Source organism: Lissotriton helveticus, chromosome 5_1 (assembly GCF_964261635.1).
Source record: "Lissotriton helveticus chromosome 5_1, aLisHel1.1, whole genome shotgun sequence".
NCBI classification, from domain to species: domain Eukaryota; kingdom Metazoa; phylum Chordata; class Amphibia; order Caudata; family Salamandridae; genus Lissotriton; species Lissotriton helveticus.
The window spans coordinates 1,881,891,840-1,881,914,121 of record NC_136065.1 but is presented as its reverse complement, the minus strand read 5'-3'; the positions used below and the strand labels follow the sequence as shown (position 1 = coordinate 1,881,914,121).

At 44.2% G+C, this 22,282-nt stretch overlaps 1 protein-coding gene across 1 annotated transcript in view; it reads left to right on the top strand.

Annotated features, from left to right (window-relative positions):
- The first annotated feature begins 877 nt into the window (after nt 1–877).
- Nucleotides 878–22,282, top strand: part of VPS25 (vacuolar protein sorting 25 homolog) — a 37,882-nt gene continuing 16,477 nt past the window's right edge. The window contains exon 1 of the mRNA XM_078645360.1: nt 878–1,049. Coding sequence (XP_078501486.1) covers nt 1,003–1,049 — 47 coding nt within the window. The 5' untranslated portion in view covers nt 878–1,002. The remainder of the gene's footprint in view (nt 1,050–22,282) is intronic.

Here is a 22,282-nt window from a genome sequence, read left to right as displayed (position 1 = left end):
TGGCATAGCCAAAAGGTCTCGTCTTTGGGACCTTATAAGTGTTTAGTTATCCAGCACAATATCCTTGGTGCAACAACATCAAGTGTTGCATAGCTAAACACTTAGAAGGTCCCAAAGGCAAGACCTATTGGCTGTGTCAATGCTTGTTTTTTTATGGCTTGTGCCCTGCCCATAACCGATAAGGCAAGAACTGTTAGCTAAATTCATTTGGTATGTTTAAAACGGGAGCGAAAAGCATCCATTTGCCTTTGAATTTGACAGCTCTGTTGAGTTCATTGATGGGGAATGGTAATCAGTAAAATACCTCCCTCAACTCAATGTACTAAATTGAATATATACGGTTCTTTTTTAAAGATGAATGCGATTTAGTTTATACTAAAACCGCTACATGTACGTGAGAAAAGTAACAGACTAACCACAAGGAAATGTGTTTTACAGGTGCGGTTCAACGCGTACCACCCCCTCCCAGAGAAGGTCGTTCCAAGATGGCCACCGCGTTACCTACCAGTTTAGGAACTAGCGTTGCCTAATAGTTTTCATTGTTGAAAGTAACCTGGCGTTCGTTACCAACTTAAGAAACATTACATTTTTCAGATTTGTGCCTCCTCTGTACCACGTAATGGTAATGTAATACATTGTTCGCTTTGATTTACTTTTTTACATCAATTTAATTCGGTGGGCAATGGTTATTCGCACTGAGAGAGAAAGAGGCTGAACAGCTTCTCCTACTAATTAAATAAACATGCCATGCAGCATTTCTTGTAGACTGTGGACATGGAAGGTGGAAGACTAAAGGCACTGTCCCTCTGAGACAGTAACGAGTTATGTTCCAAGATGGCCGCTGGGTTGACGTTTACCGTATTAACAGTTTAGTTCCTCGTCGGTGTCCATTGCAGCACACAAGTGGTAGGAACCGACTCTTCGCGGAACCTTCCAGCCCGAGCTCTGACTGTGGTCGGTTGTGTCCGGGGCACTTCCGGGAGCTCCCAGCGGCGGGCGGAGATGGGGTTTGAGTGGCCCTGGCAGTACAGCTTCCCCCCGTTTTTCACGTGAGTGCCGGGGTGGAGTGTTCATGTGACACATTGACCCTGAGTTGACCCTCGGGCCGGTAGGGCTACTTCGTTATGGAGAGGGCGGATCCACCCTGCCCTCTCAACCAGGAAGTGACAGAGAACAGCCCCCTTAAAACATGGTAGTAGGGGAGTTCTGAGAAAGTGACAGAGCAATAAGTTGGGTCTATCCCCGAGTACGCTCTAAGTGACACCCAGTGTAAAAGTGTGGGGGCTTTTCTGTTTAAGTGAGAGGGGTCAATCTATTAACAACTTAAAGGGAGCGTATCGCTGGGAAGCTTTGGGGACACTCCATTGTAGTACTGTTAGTGGCCCGTCTCCTAGGACTACTGAAGGATTGAAACCCTGTATGCTATAAGATGCCCGGAGGGTGTAAAACCATACTTAGGCAAAACAGGCGTCTATCAGTCTAAGTATAAACTAAACTCTGGGATGGAGCCCTTTCACTAGAGCTGAGGGTTTCATAAGTCTCTCTACAAACAGAACGTAACGGAGCATAAGATTGGATTTACTCAGTTGAGCTCAGCATAAACCCAGTGCACTTTTCCGTCCATGGAACTGCTCCCATTGGGTTTGCTACATTGTGAATCGATAGCCCGCCACTTGGAACTTAATTTTCAGTCCGCTGCATATCATTTAATTCTTTGGAATTTCATGCTATAAGTACACAAGTACAGTAATTCAATGATGTTAGTTCCCCGTTCACAGTTTTACCAGTTCTGCAATAAAATTCCATAATGCAACATTCCAAGCCACATGTTACGTAGTTCTGAACAAAGCGTGTGGAATTTGCATTTTTGCATATAAAGTAGTAAATCCAAGTTAAAACAATGGGGAGAATATTTACTATTGGGCAGCAGAAAATAAAAATAGCCCATAATGATACACCCCCCTCTAATTTCTAGTTGCAGCAAGAAGCTATGCTGGATGCAGATACCCACGTGGAATACTTCTAGCTTACAGCCCATAGAGGAAAGCCGTGCTCTGGTGGCATTCCTTGGTGTGACACCTAGTAAAAGGAAGTGTAGTTCACTTTTAAATGTTTGCTGTAGATCACAATATTATTTGCCCTGTTGTTGTTTCTGTGCAGTATGTTTATTTTTAATGTACATTAAGTAATCAGAACTCTAGTGATGAACCTACAAGTAAACATTAATTGCAAACGATACATGAGGAACATAGTTTGTTTACGGATATTCAAACTAAAAGCTTTTAAAAAAGTGAGACCACTTGTTGCTCATAGACATTGAGAAAAAAACATGCTGCTACATTCCTGTAGAGTATTGCAAATAACACTATGGACTTTTGATTTTTCAAACTATGGAAGAAGCTGAGATAGTGCAAGTCTATTTTTTAAATACTAGCATGGCTCCTAGTGCAACGAAAGACTTATTTTAAGAACTCCTACATATTAAGAACAATAAAAAGTAGGGATGGATTAGGGATTCCAAACATAAAACGTTTACCTGTAAGCATTTTCAGGTAATCATTATACAGATACCCATGAAATGTATTTTTTATGCTGTGCATATGTGTTTTAACAACTAATAAAAAGTTGGGATTCCTTGGAGAATGGGATTCCTTAATTCAGATGTAAATGGACACTACTGTTTGCTGGTTTAGTCAGCCCTCTGACCCAGGCATGTAGATATGTTTGTACCGGTGTGATCTTTGGGATGCTATGTCTCCCCCACCTCATTGAGAGATTGGCAAGAGGTACAGAGTTAATAGCTACACGTTTAACCAATTTAATTTTGACAATTTAAACAGGTAATCAAACAGAATTTACATCTCCGGATGTATAGACATATTTATTTTATAAACCATCTTTTCAGTCCCATCGTTCAAATTCTTTCCATCCCTAGTCATTTATATAGTACTTTAAGCCCTAAACTGTATATTCAGAACATATTCAAATTAAGGATATTCATACTATAAACATTTAGAAAAGTGAAACCAGTAGTTGCACGGAGATGTTGTAGAAAAGTAGCATATTCTTCTGCAGTTTGGTAAGACTATAGAATTCTAATTTGTCAGTATATGACAGGAATGAGAGACGGTGGAACTCCGTTTTTAGGTTTCGACCTGGCGATCTGTGCAAGCAGTTCGCGCAGGCGAAATCTATTGTTTACAATATTGGCTTCAGGAACGTCCCACGGCTCCCATTGGCTAGCTCCATAAATGGAGGCTAGCCATTGGGAGCCGGATCTGTCCGTCAAGGCCGGACCAGATTCGGGGGCGTTCCCACGATTTTTTCCCTCTCCGCCTCTGCGATGTCGTCATCGCGGCGGTGGGCGGAGTTTCGTTTTTTTTTTCTGTGTTTGTTTTGGTCATTCCATGCCTGCCGACCACGGCCGCTGGAGGAAGCCCAGGTGAGTGCTTGTTTTAAGTTGATCAGACACGGTCTGGCTACATCTGCGCTGTCCAGCCAGAACTAAAAATTGGTGTGCTTAGAATATTAACTTTAGCCCAAATTTTCTTTTTGGCAGTGGGGTGAACCAAAGACACAGAAAGCTGAACACTTGGTACGCTTTCCCTTGTCAAGGTGTAATATGATTGAACACCAACTGATTAGAAATAGCATTGCATGGTACATTTTCATCTAGTAATACTTCTTGCCAATAAGATTGTGTGACTGCATTAAATAAAATCTCTAGACCGAATTATCCCGTCCTGGGGCCTGAGTACAGAAGGGGCTCTGCAGCATTAGTGCGTGCATGTGCTTCGGCCACCACTGAGCGTGAACTGGTGCCACGCGACCGGCTACCGAGGAAACTGTGAGAGATGGCCACGCCAATAATGTAACGACGGATACGATTGGCGCTTCAGGCATGAGCGGGCTGCTGCTCTTCCCTTCCTTGCGCAACGTGACCTTCTGAATGCCCTCAGCGTCCACGAGGGGGCGGACAATCGTAGTCGCTGAAGGGAATCGGAGTGTTGATGACGCGAGTCCTCTGGTGTTGTATATTTGAGGGCAAAACATCATGACCTACATAGTTAACTTTCTGTAATGGAAGCATACAAAGAGTCCTGCATTTCCGTTGGGCATACCACGATGCAAATGAGGAAGCAGGTCCTGTTGAAAACGCTGTAGCAGGAACGGTGTCTGCACAATGTAGCCCCTCAGTGCAAGGGGCATTAAGTGCCATGTGCACACTGAGCGCGCTACAGGTAGTTCCATTACTGTGGATTTAATTAGAGAAATTCTGTCCCTGCAGTTTCGAATTTGCATCTTTATATGTTAAGAATATGGTTTTGTTGGAAGGGGCGATCTCCGAGGGCCAGGTTGGGCTCACCCGGTCACCCCAAGATCCACCTCTCCCACAGAACTTGCCGAGTCTTGATTGGGGAGGTCCCCCACCGGGGAGGACTTCGGGTCTAGGATCGTACACACTGAGCGCACACCACACTACGAACAGACACCACACCGTTGGATTCTAGTAACAAGTTCTTTATATAGCAAATAACGAAGGAAGCACTCTTATATACACAGTGGTCAAGGGACCCCAAAGTCTTGGAGGATTCGGGAAGGGGGAAGCCTTTTAGTCTCTGGGTCAGTACGCGGCGTACCCTACGCACAGCTCTCAATCCCCGAGCCGGGGGGAACGGGATGATGGTCGTACTGGCTGCCTCACCTCCGTCGAGTCGGCTCGGTCGGGATGGTGGTCTCGATGGTCCAGCCGGACCAGAGTACTCCTCGAGCCGCGACGAGGTCAGCAGGGCTCGATCTGGAGAGGTTCGTGAGAGCCGCGACAGCGTCAGCAGGGCTCAGGTGGTCTTAGAGGTCGAGCCGCGACAGCATCAGCAGGGCTCCGATGGTTACAAGTTCAGCTTGAGCCGCGACAGCGTCAGCAGGGCTCCGATGGTTGCAGGTTCAGCTTGAGCCGCGACAGCGTCAGCAGGGCTCGGATGGTTACAAGTTCAGCTTGAGCCGCGACAGCGTCAGCAGGGCTCGGATGGTTGCAGGTTCAGCTTGAGCCGCGACAGCGTCAGCAGGGCTCGGATGGTTACAAGTTCAGCTTGAGCCGCGACAGCGTCAGCAGGGCTCCTAGGTTCCGGATGAGTCTTCTTAGGGTCAGCCGCGATCAGATCAGCAGGGCTTCAGGTCCAAGATACAACTGCCCGCCAGTTGTCGGGCGGGCCCAGTTATAGTCCTTTTGCTTCTTTGATCTCCGGACCCTCGCAGGCAGAGGTCTCTGGCCCTGGGGGCTGGTCGTTGGCGAGGTCCGGCGGTTGGCTCTTTGATCCCTTTGAAAGATGGGTCCGGGAATTCCCAGACGCCCAGCGGGTCTGGAGCCAGCCCTCGGGGGGGCCAGAGGGGTGATCGAAACTGGCCCACAGGGGAGGGCCAAAGGTGTGACAGAAACCAGCCCCTCAGGGGAGGCCGGAGGTGCCATCGAAACTCCCTGGCTTATCTCACTCGGGGAGCCCTTTACCCCCCAGCCGGGACTGGCGCGCCTTTGGAATCTGGGTTTCGCTGGGGCCGGGGTCACACTCAGCCCAGGGAGACAGGGATGTCGGGAAGGGAAGATGGCGTCCGGGCCTTGTGGGGCATGCAAGGTTAGGCGCTCGGAGCCGGGCGTGGAGCGGGAAAGGCAGGCCTGGTCGAGGGTCTAGGGGGATCTAGGTTTAACTGGAGTAGGACGACCAGGCTCGGGGTGCAGGCTACACTAACGGGGAGGCTGCGCAGGGGACTCGGGGCACAGGCCTACGCTCACAGGGTGTGGAGGGACAGAGGCGAACCACGCCATGAGGCCGGGTCCAACAGGTTTAATATGGTTAGAAACCACGACTGCCCAATGATGGTTCGTAAGCAGTGTTTAATTTGGTCCAGTGGTTTCCTGTGCTCGGCACCGGCAATTAATTGTCACACATGAAGTGTGATGATGTGTAGTTGTGTCTGTACTGTCATTGGCAGTGCTGACAGGGGCAATGGGTGGTGCGGGCTGCAGTGGCCTCCTGACAAGGGCCATGGCACTTTTTTTTTTTACCAATTAAGCACTGTTCATAAATGAATCTATCATGTGGGACTTTATGGTTTGTTTAGACGCAGCTGTTATAGCTGCATGTACTGTAAAACAATTGAACTCACAAGCATATAATATAAAAAACGGTCCCGACCACAAGATTTTTTCCTCGTTGAGAATGCATAAGAAGCTCCGATTACAAAAATGAACAATAAGATTGAAAGTAATCTCAAAAACCTTTTACAAATTTATTCAACTAGGGAACAAAAGGTTGAGTAAAGGCGAGCATTGGACAAGGAGGAAGTAGGTGACTAATACCTTTAAGTAGGTTATCCTGGCTACATACCTCCACTAAGAGTGCGGTAGGCCTCATTACACATATTAACTTAAACTAACAAGGGATCACCGTGGATAGGCAGGGATCTGCAATCTGCTATCACCCCGATGAAGGCCCCTGACCTTAAGATGTATTAAAATAGGCCAAAACATTTTGGTGCAAGGAAGCTTGACTCATTGTATTCAATGGACATCCCAGATATAATGTAATCATACCACGGGTACCCAAAGGTAAAGCGAGGAAAGCCTATGTATGCCTGTGAAGTATTTTTAATAACTGGACCCTAGCTTTTTTTCGAAAAAGATTTATTTTGTATTCCCACCTTATGTTGAGTTCTTTAAGGTGGTACTGACCTACCTTTGGGGGAAGGGGCACCTATGACGAGCATGCCACAATCAACTGGGTGAGGTGTCTACTTCCAGTATCAATTCAATTCAAATGTCTTTATTCTGTTATGATACAAATATCACAAGATAAAATTCATTCAATTCATTACTACTTACATACATGATGGTACTAAGATAATAATAAAAAACCCACAATATAGTTCACAAGATAATGAGGTCTCAGTGGCATTTGAATTCATATTCACAGTTTACTATAGTAGTGTTTTCCATAAGTTAAAAGCGTATTTTAAATACACAGTAACTGATGCAATAACATATTCATTCTCTAGGTATTGTATTGCAAGAAATGCGGGACGACACTGTTTTAGCCCCAAGTTCTTTAAAACGGGGATGATCCATCTCCTTCTTGGTGTATCATAGTACCTACAGAATAACTTCCAATATCAATGGATACCTGTAGATATTTAGAAGACCCAAGAACAATAATCTAATTATCCTACGAACCTTTTGTATTTAGTAATATAGTCTGGGAGGCTATACGTACATTGGGGTTTTTATACACTTGTTGTTCTCCCCCAAGTGTATGATGAACTAGGGGATGAAGCCCTGTTCTGTCATTTATTAGGTTTCGCCTGGCGTTTACTGCGCAAGCAGTATCGCGCAGGCGAAAACTTTTGTAAACAAGTATGGAGCTTTCTCACGCCTCTGTCTTCCATTGGCTAGCTCCATAAATGGAGGCTAGCCATTGGAAGACAGATCTGCCCGTCATTGCAGGAGCAGATTCGTGGGCGTTCCCGCGATTTTTACTCATCCCACCCCTTTCCCTACGTCATGCGGCGGTGGGCGGTGTTTTTTTCTTTTTCTTTTTCAAGCCATGTTTTTGCCATTTGGTTGCCTGTGGTCTCCGTGAGCTGCTCGGCTCCGCTGGCCTCCCCCCCTTCTCTCTGCAACACCTGGAGAAGCTGAACCGGCCCCCAACAACAACAGTTTCTTTGTAAACATTGGTCCGCATCGAGACATATTTAGTGTAGTGGCTGAGTTCGGACTATCAGCGTTCCTCGGTGACTCGAAATGTTATCGGTTTGAGCTGAACCGGCCCCCAACAACAACAGTTTCTTTGTAAACATTGGTCCACATCGAGACATATTTAGTGTAGTGGCTGAGTTCGGAATATCAGCGTTCCTCGGTGACTCGAAATGTTATCGGTTTTCAGGGACTGCTTTACCCCTCCCGCCTTCTGGAACGTAAAAAGCGTGCGCCGTCTAATGACGTCATTACAAGCGAGCTGCAGTTCGCCCATGTGACCCAGGCTGTCATGGACTCTACCTGGTTTGTTGATTCCTGTGGCTGGAGGCAGCCTGTTAAAGAAGGATAGCGCGGCAGTTGCTGGTTGTGCCGCGTGCCCCTTGTTTGCGAGTGGAGATGTTCCGTAGGTCCAGGCTCAGTGTCAAACCCAACGTTAAACCTCCTGCAGGATGTAGAGGTGGCCCCGCGCCTCCCATCCCTGTTGCTCCTCAACTACCACTCGTCCAGAGCACCACCCCTGATCTACCACCGGCACGTGAGAATGAGAGTCCGCCCTGTGACAGCCTGCAACATCCCATCGAAGAGGCCAACAACAGCCCCAGTACCCAAAGGTGAGTAGAGCTGCTGAAGACGAGTAAAGATGTGAGCCTGAATTTCAGGCGTAGTGGGCATACTACAATAGAACTTTGTATACACACCCAGAGCATTGTAATATTGCACTTTCCCGTTCCCCGAACCAGGTACACTGCAGCATCTTTGCACAGACAGGGCTTAGAGAACAACAAGGAACACAATTGCAACCACACTGCAAACAGACTGGATCCAGTTACAATAAATCTGTAAAAAATGCCGGGCCCCTGTGATAAGTGCCTAGTACAGGGAAAATAACAATTGGGAAAATAAAGCCTAAGCGAGGCGATTGAAACGTAGTGCTAGAAAGGCAAAAGGCAAGTTACACACATGCACAAGTACTGTCAGATTTTTATGTAATTTATTATATAGAAAAATATATTTTATGCTTTTCGTTATCTTTTGTTAAAAAATGCATAAAGTTACCATAAAGTGACAATTGTTCATGTAGGATTATAGATACTTTACAAATCAAGATTAATATTGCTGATACTTCAATGAGGCCGGATACAACTTTACAATGTGGTAACGAGGGGCGGTCAGCGTCACTCCACTGACCTTCATTAGCTTGGTGGGTTACTGGAGGGGCGCGCTGTGCGGGGTAGGGGGGTGCATGACAAGCTGCCGCCTGCTGTCTGACATATGGTTAAGAGCCCCGCATGTGCGCACTGCTCCAGAGTTTGTGCGTGTGTGACTGCTCCAGTGTGTGCGTGCATGTGACTGCTCCAGAGTGTGTGTGTGTGACTGCTCCTGGGTGTGTGTGTGTGACTGTTCCAGGGTGTGTGTGTATGTGACTGCTCCAGAGTGTGTGTGTGTGTTATGTGACTGCTCCAGAGTGTGTGTGTGTGTATGTGATTGCTCCAGAGTGTGTATGTGTGTGTATGTTACTGCTCCAGTGTGTGTGTGTGTGTGTGTGTGACTGCTCCAGTGGGTGTGTGTATGTGACTGCTCTGGTTGTGTGTGTGTGTGTGGGGCTCTGGGTGTGTGTGTGTGGCTCTGGTTGTGGCTGGCACTGGGTGTGTGTGGCTGGCTCTGGGTGTGTGGGGCTGGCTCTGGGTGTGTGTGTGTGGCTCTGGGTGTGTGTGCGTGTGGTAGTAATTGCTGTCTGCTACCGTAGGGTACAATAGTTCTCACATTTGCGAGAGATTAAGCTATTGGCAATGTAAATGACAATGCCATTTATTTATCTGTTTTCAAAACCAACACAAATACAAATTTTGTCATTTACAATGCCAATAGCTCTAACTTCTCCAAAGGCGAAACTGTTGCATTGCAAATGCTTGTTAAAATATTGTCATGACTCCCATTGCAACGAAAGGCTTATTTTAAGAATCCCTTCTACACCGAGAGAACAATAACTATGTCCAGCTGGAGTAGGGCAACTAGATAAAAATAAAACAGATTTATAGATGCTGCTTTTTATCAGCATGTTGATAAAGTGGTACGGTTGGTTGTGTAATTCATCCAGAAACTTTTTGACAAGATTGAAGCCTGGTAACAAGACGTTTATTTCTCCACACTGTTTACACATTTATTGAAGTACCACTAGTAAAGATTTATCACTGACAGAAGGAGTCTCTTTTGCTGATGGGCATACCCAATGTTTCAGGTATACTGGAGATTTTCCAAACACCCATTTGTGTTTCAGGACGGTGCCTAAAATGTAATCTTATCTCAAACCACACCCACGATATGTCTATAAGAATTGGGGATATGCGCATTACTTCAGGCACGTTCTTAACAGTACTTGCTGGCTGGTATTGTAAAACTGGTTGCTTCTGTATCTGTCATTGATGTCAGCTTGTTACACCCCGTGTTGACCTAACCTTAATAATACAGTAAAATGCAAAAGTTGTGTTTCTTTCAAATGATTTAATACCTTTCCCAGTTTTGAGGAGAACTAAATTCCTATATATAGTACTAGGTCCAACTCTCTAAAAGAAGGCGGACCAGACAAATAAATGTTCTGGGTTTTTTTTCAACATCAGTTCCAAATTATTCTGATTACTGTGTTTACAACCTGAGCTGAATACAAATTGACAATCAGTTCCTAGGCTTCAGGGATAAATCGAATGGCATCCTTACAGAACAACACATAATAGGCATATTTGGAATATACAGTTTAGCCCCTCACATCTGAAAACCTCAGTACTGTCTGTATATTCTAACTAAATAAGACGGAGCATGCAGACAACCCAGCCTTGTTACTTCAAAGTCCTGTGTTGTTCCAGCATTCAAAACAACTGTTGTTGTATGTCATTAATAAAACATGTCCATACCTTGTATTAAAACCATGGAGAACTTTAACACTACGAATTTAAAGCCCAATTTTAAGTCCTATGGTGAAAAGCCTTTTCAGATTCTAGCTTGAAACGGTCAGCCAGTAAGATATTCTATGTGATCCTACAAATTTTTCTTAACGCTGTGCTTTTCTAGCAACATCTGATTGGTCTGTGTATATGAGACAATTATGAAATCCATGTTTACATATTTTAATATATATGTGTTTAATAATTAAGGGTTATAAAGACACCTGAAGTACGTTTTTCTGTACTTTCCATTTGAATTGGTGTTATTGAAGATTGTCCAGGTAACTTTGAAAAACAGTTCACATCTCCAGCTTCTGAAACCACTTTGATCGATATTAAGATCGTTTTTCCCAAGTTCTGTATAAAATGTTGCTCTAGCCATCTGATTCAGTGATTTTGCTTATAATTCACAATGCCCTTAGTGATCAGCTCAATTAAAATACCCACCTCCTCAAATTACATGGTTAATGCCAGTTACAAATGTGCTAATCCCCTTATCTCAGTACCTATTTTCTTACGAGATAGCATATTATTCAAGTTTTCATCTCTAGGAATTTTTCTTCATATGCTTCCATATCCCTGCCTACTAGCTCCCAATTACCTTTATCTGTTACTCATTATTCCCCTTAGGCATATCCTATCAGGCCAGCATTCTGTCAGCCACTTCTCAAATTTGTGTCTGCTCCGTTGTAATCTTGACCTTCCCACTTACTCCCCTGTCTCCATTCCCCACACTTTGTAGTCTATCTCTATAGAGTTCTGATTTGTTTTACATAGTACTTTTTCCTACTAAGTAGCATTTTTGTGAGAAACAGAAATTGTTTGTCTTGCATATACGTTGTTTATCCTGTCTCACTGTCGTTTCAGCTCTTAAAATATATTTTTGCTAATTTTGCAGAGAACGATGCAAAAAAAACAAAAAACTAATACTATGCATAGTAAACTGTGTTTCACTGGTCAAGGAGCAGGAAGCAAACAAAAGGAAATGCAATTATCAGTTTACAAAGTTATAAAACTCTACAGTCAATAAAGGACAGCAACGATTGTGTTCCTTCCAGTATTCAGTGTAAATAATAACCAATATGAGCGTTGATAACAGTCAAACTTATCACTTAATTAGCAATCACACAATTTGGCCTAGATTCTATGCTGGCATAGTACCAGGCGGTTATAGCAGATTCTTTACATGCATTCTCCAGTCAGAAGGATTTGACTCTAGTCTATTACCTCGTCTTGTCGTGACATGTGAATAGCTTCTGCTTTCCCCATTCTGATACATCTGTGAGCTACTCATCTATCCCTACTAGGACCAACGTGAATGCCTTCTATTTCTTTCAAACCTTGTTTTTCTTTGATTCAGGGTGTGCAACTAAGAGGCATGCCTGTGGATTATATGGTGCTGCCATAACCTGCCCCTCCCCAGGTCTACTAACAATAGCCTTCCAGTTCTCTCAAACCTTTTAGAAGTCCCAGATTGAGTGTTCAAAGGTGGCTTTTTGTGCCTAAACGTAGAGCATCCATTAGCTCTTAGAGGGATTTATTTTATGCAACATGCATGCGGTCAAATATAAATTGTATGGCTTTGAATCTGGTATTTCTTCAGACCTTCTTGAAGAATGTACATGCTTTGGCCCATTATATTTCTATGATTTCCCCTGAATAGCGTGTCGCCTCACGGGCCAATAGTATTGGAGTTTTTATCTTGAAAGATGAGTGGATAATCCCACACAACACAGAGACCTCACTCTCTGACCTAGTTACTTCCTGCCGGGCAACCAACATATTTGAGACCCAGGGAGCATTTGAGAAAGAGCTTGATGTGGCCTTGGAAGCTTTCACCAATTTTCTGAGCTAAGAAACTGATCAGTCTCCAAAACAATGTTATCATGGGCTCTTTCACTTCTCAGTGAAGAAAAGGACACTATTCTGGCGCAGTGTCCAGTCTTCCTATTCCAGAACGGGAAAATGATTTCCAGTGGTATGAATCAGGCAGCAACACAGCCTGGTGACGCTTTGCCTTTGATGGCATTGACAAGCTAATGTAACAAGATGCAGAGTGCAGAGTGGAAAATGCAACTGTGTCAGAGGATCACAGATTATTCCTCTAGTGCACGTCCATCTAACAAACCCTTGAACAGTGAAGTCAAAAGAACAAGGTAACAGTAAATTGAAGTTGCGCAATAAAGCACCATCCTCATATCTCTGGTTCATCGTTTCGAGTCTCCCCTGTGAGCCCCCTAGCAGTTTCCTAAGTATGCTATCTAATTTCTTAAGTCGTTTTCTCAGCAAGACATACAAGAAATGCTGATAGACATAGAATTATTATGGTAGCAATTGTGATTGGTTTCGTAAGAGATAGCTCAAGGGTTGTCTAGAAGTCCATAGACTTTCTGAAGCCAGCCCCAAACCATCACATGTTCAATTTACAGGACCTCTTTTCTGAGTGGAAAACCATGAACAATCGTTTTCTATGATAATGGCAGAATAGTAACTACATATCTCCTAACCTAGGCTAGAGAGCTTACAAAGAAAAGAACAGACTTGGTTTAGTTAATTTTTATGCTACAAAGCATACCGAAACTCGGCCACTACTCCCAACAAATTAGACACAATAGCGTAGCTGTAAATGATGCTGCAGAAGTAGTGGGACTAGGGCCCAAGGGGAAAATGGGCCAACATTAGCCAAGTTATCACTGTTTTTACTACTCAGCCAGGTGCTGGGAGGTGTGGGGTATTTTTTTCCTTCCAGTAAGGCCCATGAGCCCTTGCCAGGTCCCTTCTTAGGCACTCTAGACTACGATATACGTCATTTAAATAAAACAACATCTTGCCCCCATATAGTGTCATAACCTACTCTCTGTCGTCATCCAACCACCGAACCCAATAGCTTTCCACTCAGCCAACAGGTGTAGTGTTCTGTCACTAAGCCAAAAGTGAGTGAAGTTGGACAGCATTGCCTAGTACACATGTCCATATCCCAGGAGCACACTAGTACCAATGCGAGCTAACTAATGGTTTAGCCTAGAGCAATTTTACCAGTTTGATGTCTCGTGTGCTATTGCCTAAATCAGCTTGAATAAATTGTGGGTTATAGCCTACATTTGCAATGCCAAAACACACTCCTTTTATTCATGTTGGTGTGAAATATAACTACATTCAACTGTAATCTGTTAGCAGCCAGTAAGTACTGTGCTAAAGAATCATTTTTTGGAAGAATTTTTTTTTAAAGAAAGTTGCAGATGAGACAATATACAAGACCTTCAGTAGGACAAAATGTGTACACAGCATCTTGAACAAAGCATTCAGTCATGCATGGAAATATGCATCCTGGCCCAAGTCCTAGAACTACTGGCAAAATTGTCAAAATGTGGAGATGGGATACAGTACACAAGAAGAAAGGGGAGGGTAAATAAAGTAGCCTGGAGAGAGGGGCCAAAAGGAGGGGAGGGAAACCCACCATACTATTAATAACAGGAAGTAAACAACACACACACGCACATCTAGAAACCAACCATAGTGTCACCCGTACAAGAATATACAAAGTGCGAACACGGAACCCCTCAGCAGCAAGAAACATGCAATATTGAAGTTCCCATATAATCATCAACATGATAACAATCCAAGAGCCGGACTTCACATCAGATACCTGCAGTGTTCTTTTGCAATCGTACAAAAGATAGACGTTGCTGAAACCTTGCACATATATGAAACATGTTTGTTGAAAGAAGGAAAAAGTATGAGGGAGAGGTGTCATGGCCGAGAAACAGCCTGCGTATTCTAAGATGGGTATTGTGTTGTACACTCTACGTAAGAGTCTTTCATAGGATGCCTTATGCATATAGATAACCATTTTCCATGAGATGGCACAATTTGAGACCTTCAGTATTTGAGAACGCACACGTTAGCCAAGACTAGTAATGCAACAATTAATCACTGTCAGTGAGAACTGACCTCATCAGTGTCTGAGGTATCACGTAAGATGGCTAGTGTCGCAACAAATTAAAAGTTATAGTTTCAAGAAGCAGCCAGCATTCACTACATGGCAGAGCAATACAGGACATGTTCAGTTTGCTGATATCAACAGCAGGAGGCTTCATGGTATAGGCAAGCTTTTTTCAAAGTTTAGTATATGGAGCCCAGTATCAGTCGTGGAAGATCTGAAAATATGTGAATTTAAGTCTTGCTTCCATCAGGCCGCTGTCTGTCGAGTAGTGACTTCCATTTTCTCTCATAGGAGAGACTCCTATGTAGGGTGCAAGACAACTGGGTCTGGCAAAAGAATATAGTAATACCGCCAGTAGGTTTGGAGCACAGTTCGTAAACCAAGGTAATATACTGGCCTGAAACAATGCACTTGTTCTGCCCCATTATTGTAGAAAGAGATTGGGCATACAATGCAGTACCCAGACTATTCTTCAGCTGTGTACAAGTTGATGGTACCACCTGAACTGACAACGATGCAGGTGTGACTCTGTAGGTCTGTGAAAGGTTTGAACATGTTGTCTTTAAACATATCATATAGCAACAGCAAACCCCTATTAGATAACTAAAGGCAGGGGAAGGGATGAAGTCCCTTTTAGTCTGTCTGTTCTTTATTACGGGTTGAGTCCTTTAGTGGGCCAATTTTTATAGTTTCCTCCAGAACCAAAAACAGCCATACATAAAGATTTCACAAAATGTCCCACAATGCTGTCATGGAAGTCCATGCCCCCACAACCCCCATGGTTTTTTCAGCCACAGTAGTCTTAGCAGTCGAGGTTAATTCCTTTCTGCTAGCAGGGGTGTCCCGAACATCTCTTTGTTTTCTGGATAACTTTGTGAGTCTGCTCATATCCACCAACTCATTTATGTTCTCAACGGATCTAGGGAAGGGACAGTGAGAAAAAGCCCGCTCAAATAAATGCCCTTTCGCTTACAGCATGTGGACCCCATCAGCTTTGCAGACCGGTGATGTAAGTACTAGTCATTTCCCTCCTTACCAGCCAGGCAAGAAGATTTTCTAATGTATCGCCCTCTCTAACGAGGAGTTGCCGGAAGTTCCTACTTTGGAGTTTGTTCCCTGTAAAGTGAACAATGTTATCTTGACTAAAAAAAAGAGATTAGCATTATTTTAGCAGAGTTGCATACTCTCTCTTTGTCAAGACGTAGGGACCCAAATCACAGAAAGAGGCAACTATAATGTCCCCTCTCTAGAAATCTCTGGGTGTGAGTGTTTGATTGATTCAAATGCCCCGTCCATCACCACCCCCTTTTGTACCGCTTTTGGCCGCCATAAGTGTGGCAGGGTATGCTCAGACGTGAGTCCCTTGCTCACTTTGCCACTGGAATCAAGCTATCCAGGCTGATGAGGGCTGAAAGCCCGAAACCGGTCCTTGGATGCTTGTTTCCAGTCCAGGGAGGACCTGGCTTGGCAGTTCGGGCTGGACTGTTCCCATGGGGCACAGGGTCAAGACTGATTTGCATATAGCTGGGTTCAAACTGGAAAGGCATGGTGAGCAAAAAAACGATGGATTTAGGCCCAGATCTCTTTACTGGGGTGAATGTATGACATTGTTCTGCATTCTGTCCATCACCTCTAGTTTTGGAGCACTGTTGTGGCATGGCTAGCATCTTTCCTTCAAGATATAACCCAAATGCTCTTACTGAGTAAATTGGTGTTTGCAGGCAGAAATGTGCTGGTTACCCTACAGTTCCTTGATCAGCCTCATTCTGAACATCAATGAAAGAATTAAAAATATCTCTCCAGAACTGCTTGTAAAACCTGCGGTTTTTGTCCAGTTCTCCTTGAGAGTAGGTGAGACATGCTAGCTTGATGCAGCCTAGGAAAAAGGATGCCTCTTCACCACATAGAATGTTCACCAGCCTTTCTGTTTCAGGGCAAGCTACACACATACATCTGCCTATTTGTTTAACAGGCACATTGATGTAGCGCAAATGTAAAACAGGACACAAAAGAACGTCTTTCATATTTTCATTAGCATTTGTGAAACAATTGAATATACAGTTCGATTCTTCTCAGAAAAGTTCTATATTTTGGCTATTTTGAAATGTCAGCATCTTGTTACCAGTTCCTTGTTTTTTATTTTGGTCTAGCCTAGAGAACACGTTAGTTGTTTCGTCAGGTCCATTTTTCCTAAAAAATAAGAATATGAATATATGTGTATTTATATACACAAATGTGCTCTTTTTATCCATTGGTATGTTCAAGTGCCATTCGCAGTTTACTTCTCCCCCCCCCCCTCTAAGCAAACACAAGGGGCCGTTTTCAGCCCACTTTTTGCCATTGGCTTTCTTTACTGTGAGTAATGCAGTTTCTTTGTACACATGTGCACCTCTGCCTACAAAGTAGTCCATTTCACTGTTAGGTCTGGTAGGCAAATCTCTGCCTTCATATAATATATATATACTTTTTTGCAGTGCTTCATTTTTTACCTAATGGTGGCTACCGTGCCTGACATCTTCAAAGTGCATAGTTTTTACTTTGTATGACTTTTAATGTATATTTTATATGTTTGCAAAAAATTATGAAAACATCGCTGGTTTTCCAGGGCCAGACCTTTTGACTTTGCCAGTTCTTGGTTTAATATGTCCCTCTTGTGTTGGAGTGGTTCATTTGGCTATATCACAGAAAGTGCAGTGAGCAAAAGCTATTTGGACAGAAGATTCCTGGTTGCGTTAGTTCATAAGTTTATAAATAAGCATCATCCTGCTTTGAATATTTACTAATTCCGGCTAGACAACTGAGTTTTTCCATCGCAGTAACGTGGCAAATCTTCACAAACTATAGTGCTTGGGTTGTGGATGTTTCCTTCCTATCACTGTGTGATTATACTCCCTGTAGAGGTCGCGTTTTTGATTTTGTTAAGAGAAATAAATGGAGTCACCGATTTTTTGGGGTGGTATTTTACCTATCACTGTTAATCTGTTGCTGCTCCACCATATGTGCAGGAGTTATGTTAGTTTTTTGTAAAGTGCAATTTAAACTACCAAATTAACTATTAAACCCTGATAGTAAAAGTGAGTAAGGACCTGAGTATACTTGGCAGAACCGATGAGTTTTAGTAATCTTTTAAACTTTGCAAGATCCTCCTAGTAGTTTATGGCTGACTGGAGACTGTTCCAATATTTGCCTTGCAGACCGAAAATGCACATGCCACATTATCTAGTTCCCTGACTTCTGGCATCTGATGACTGACTTGGCGGACTGAATGCAGCACTTTTTAGGGAAGACGTATTTTAAATCAATGTTTTACACAGATGGGGCCTTTTCCAGAAAGTTATCTGTGGATCAAAGAAAGTGATTTAAATTGAACACTTGAAGCTAGTGCAGGGTATTCATAGCTGCAGGCACATGGTCATGCTGGCCAGTGCAACAGAACGTGCGCTGCTGCATTCTGAAGATCTTGCAATCACATCTCCAGTTGCTATCAATTTCCAGGTAGACACTACTTGATAAGTCAAGACCTGAACTTTCAGTCGCTATAAGGAATTACATTTTTAGGGGAAAGTTCAAAACGTAGACACTTTTTAATTTAGCAAGTATAATAGTAACAGTCAGAAGTCAATACTACAAAAACCTCATCCCTTCATTGAGAGCTTATTGTCTTGACTTCAGCAGAGGTTGCCCAAATGGTCGTATTAACTTGGGTCATACACCTAGAATCACACTGATCACCTAACTTCCGACTTGGTTGGATCCAGTTTTAAGTGATTTGCGCTCATCCACCTATCCGTATTCAGCAGCTGATCACCAAACTTGTTTCTGTCTTCATATCTTGGGGGAGAGGGCGTATAAATCTCTCTAGAGCCATTGGCATAGTTATAATAAAGTATGTTGCATAAAGTAAGGATCATCAAGCGATGCATGCATATAGTAAAAAAAAGTGTCAAACGTGCTGTTCTCTGTACGAGCTTACAACTCACCAGGAATGGTCCCCCCACTCACTCCATAGTGCTCCTAGTATAAAGCAGAATTTGCAGATTTCAGTTTTTTGCAAACACTAGAATAGTTAACCCCCAGCACTGCTCTTCTGTGCTGCCTCTTTTCAATTACAGTGCTTAGTTCGATCTTTCATATATAATATAGTATTAGACTATATTTTTCCAGGTATGGACTGAAAGCTAGTTTGCTAATTATTATTATAGTCGGATTTGTATTGCGCATGGCTGCCCCAGAGACGGGGCGTAGCAGCGCCACCAAAGACCATAAGCGTGAGCCTAGAGGGAGAAGATTAAGGAGTTAGGCCAGGAAAAGCCAGGTCTTTATGGCTTTGCGAAATGCGAGATGGTTCTGGATAGATAGAAACAGGGAGCGAATTCCAAAGTTTCGCAGCAAGACTGCGAAAAAAACGGCCTCCGGCTCTGGCTTTCAAAATTCAAGGAATACTGACCAACGCTTGGTCAGCAGATCTTAAGGTGCGCCGCGGCACGTAAAACTGTAACAGATTGGCCAACCCTAAAGGTGCCTGTTGGGTCAGAATCCTGTGCGACACACAAAGGGGTCGATTCCGATCCCGTAAAAAGCGCTCCGAATCGTCGTACGAAGCATTTTTTTCCGTACGAATCGTACCCGTAACCGTCCCCGTACGAACGACGTAGTACGATCCACACCCAATGCAGCTATCCGTACGAATCGTACCAGGGACCGTACGAATAGAATTCCTGTACGAATCGCCTCGGAACCCGCTGTACACGATGTTTGTACGGTTCGCGGCTGCTTTTTACGACCCGGCAAGTACGATCCGTGTTGGGTACGCTCCGTACGACCCTTTTTCTACGGGAGCTGGAAACTGCCGTAAAATCAGAGTTCGCCCCGAAACAGGTACGGAACGGCCCCCACCCCCCGGGTGCGGCGCGTACACCCCATGATCGCAGGGGTACGGCGCGTACCCCTGCGATCATGGGGGGTACGTGCCGTACACCCAGCGTACATGGGGTATGTGCCGTACCCCATGTACGCTGGGTGTACGGCACGTACCCCATGTACGCTGGGTGTACGTCACGTACCCCCCATGATCTCAGGGGTACGCGTGTACCCCTGCGATCATGGGGTGTACGCGCCGTACGGTGTGTATGTAATTGTGCGCTTTTCCGTACGAATCGCCCTTACCTGACGTGGACCGTACGACTCGCGTCCGGGTACCCCGGTCGGGATCGTAATCGTCTGGTCGTACGGCGTCCGTACGAGTCGTACGGAAACAGGTCCGGATGCGAGTCGTACGGACGGTGATTTTTAACGGATTGGATTCGACCCCAAAGTGTCTTCAAATGGATGCGCTTTTCAACAGGCAGCCAGTGTAGTTTAGCAAGGACATGGGAAACAGAGCAAGATTTTGGAAGTGCCACCAAAATGCGTCCCGCTGCATTCTGTATTCTCTGCAGATGCCTGATACTGGACTTATTAGCGCCAAGATAGAGGGAATTATGTAGAAATAAAGACGTCCAGTAGACAGTTCTTGTAGTTGTAGTTTATTCTTCAAGTTATAGCTTAGAGGTTCCAATACAAATCTTAATGTAAGTTCTTAATATAAGCCTTCATGTAAGCCCCACCAGGAGCAGCCTCCTGGCTGCTCAGCCCATCTTCTCTAACTGCTCCCACTTCACGTAAAAACCACCCTAACATTATAAATGACATCACATAGCTAGAGCATCAGGGAGGGCCAGGGAGATGCATTACATAAGAAGGAGATTACTACCCATTACCATAGTCCAGTCTAGATAAAATTGTCACCTGGACAATGGTTTGACGCACTTCAGGATGGAAAAAACCCAACAAAGGTTTCAAGCCTCGCAGCAGCCCAAAACAAACCCCTGAAACTGGTTTGGATTGAATGTCAAAAGTAAGGCCGCTGTCAAACCACACGCCCAGGTTCTTCACAGCCTCCTTGGGCGATGGGGCTGGTTTAAGACGATCCGGCCAGCACTGCTCGGACCACAACTCCCGGACCTTCCCGAACAATAAAACCTCAGACTTACTGGCGTTCAACTGCAAGCAGTTTGCCGCCACCCAGTCCACAACCACTTGCAGGTCCTCTTTGAACTTGTCTAGCTTAACGCTAATTGAGTTTAGTTTCTTTAAAGCTAGTGTAATAAAATTGCAATATACATTAGATTCAGGAGTAAATGGGAACATCGTGAATTTGACTAAGCCACTTGAGATGCGTTCACATTTCCTAAAAGAAATTAGACAACCAGCAGACTTTAAGATGAAGAGACCCACAATAGAGTTGTGCTACATGCAGTTTGTTCTTCACATGGCCAGCAATTAATAATGGCGAAGACATATGAGTGGGAGAATGTGGTTTGTATTTCCTAAGGAGCTGAAACGGATAAAGCCTGAGAACGTTTTTCAGTGTGGTTTGCGAAACTGCATGGGTGTCAGTACAGATCGGAGGGAACTGGTTATGGGCGGGACCAAATTCCATTTGTGAGTTTGACAACTTATTCCAGGTGGTTTAGTGAGAGGAGACTGGTGAGACCAGTAATTAATCAGTTTCAATGTACTTGGCTTTGAGAGCATAGAGACGAGCTTTCAATGGTGGTGAGATAATTCTTCAAGTTGACCGTCTCTTCCAGTGATAGCTCTCCGAGACAGAGGTGGATGTAGTTCGGGCAAACTGAGATTGGATATCTCTGTACCTAGCATCTGGCAAATTGCTTAGTGGTGTCATGTGTTTTACATTACACTATATGCGGTAGGATAATGGTTTGTGCTCTATGTTTGATCAAATGTGTTTCGTACCAATTTTAAGAGCGCGTATCTGCAGTTGATGCAGCCCAGCCACAGAACATGCTGGGTCTGTGTGCTGACCTTTGAATATCCACTGGTTGTTATGTGTAGTTTTGAACTTGGCTTGTATAGAATGGTTGGTGCAAACTGAACATTTGGTTCAGTTGGCAACGCAGTCATTTGACAGAGAGGTGTTAAGAATATATGCTAACAGTATCTCAAAATTTGGAGATCTGTGAGGGGAGTGAGGGGGGATGTTATCGCTTGCAAAAATACACAGGGCAGATGAGCAGCTAGTGCCCACTGAGTACTTCAAATATCTCCAATTCAGACATGCCCTGCTCTTACACATCACAAAGGGTACCACACTGGTAGAAGCGACCCCACTAGAGGACGAGTTATTGACCAATCCCGTCTCTAAAGGGGCAACATCACTCATGTATAAAAAGCTGCTCAATAACTCCTCAGACGTCTTTGGGGAATTAACAGCTGACTGGGAACATGATATAAGTGAATTTGAAGTGGAGCAGTGGCAGGAGGCTCTAAGGGGCCCAAGAGAGATCGCTTTAAGGGCAGGATTCAGACTTGTACAACTCCGAGAACGACCCTCAGCAAAATGGGAAAATTATCCACACAAATGTGCGTCAGAAATTGTGGTCAGATTGTCGTCTTCTTTCATATTGTGTGGGAATGCCCGAATCTGCAGCACTACTCGACAACGTTGAAGGACTGTATTAACAATGTGGCAGGCCTGCTATTGTTGATACTGAATGTAAAGGGAATTGATACAATATGAAAAGTATCCAAAATTATGGATTGCGCTGGGCTTAACCGCATCGCTGCGGCAGCTTTTCCCGCTGTGCGCGG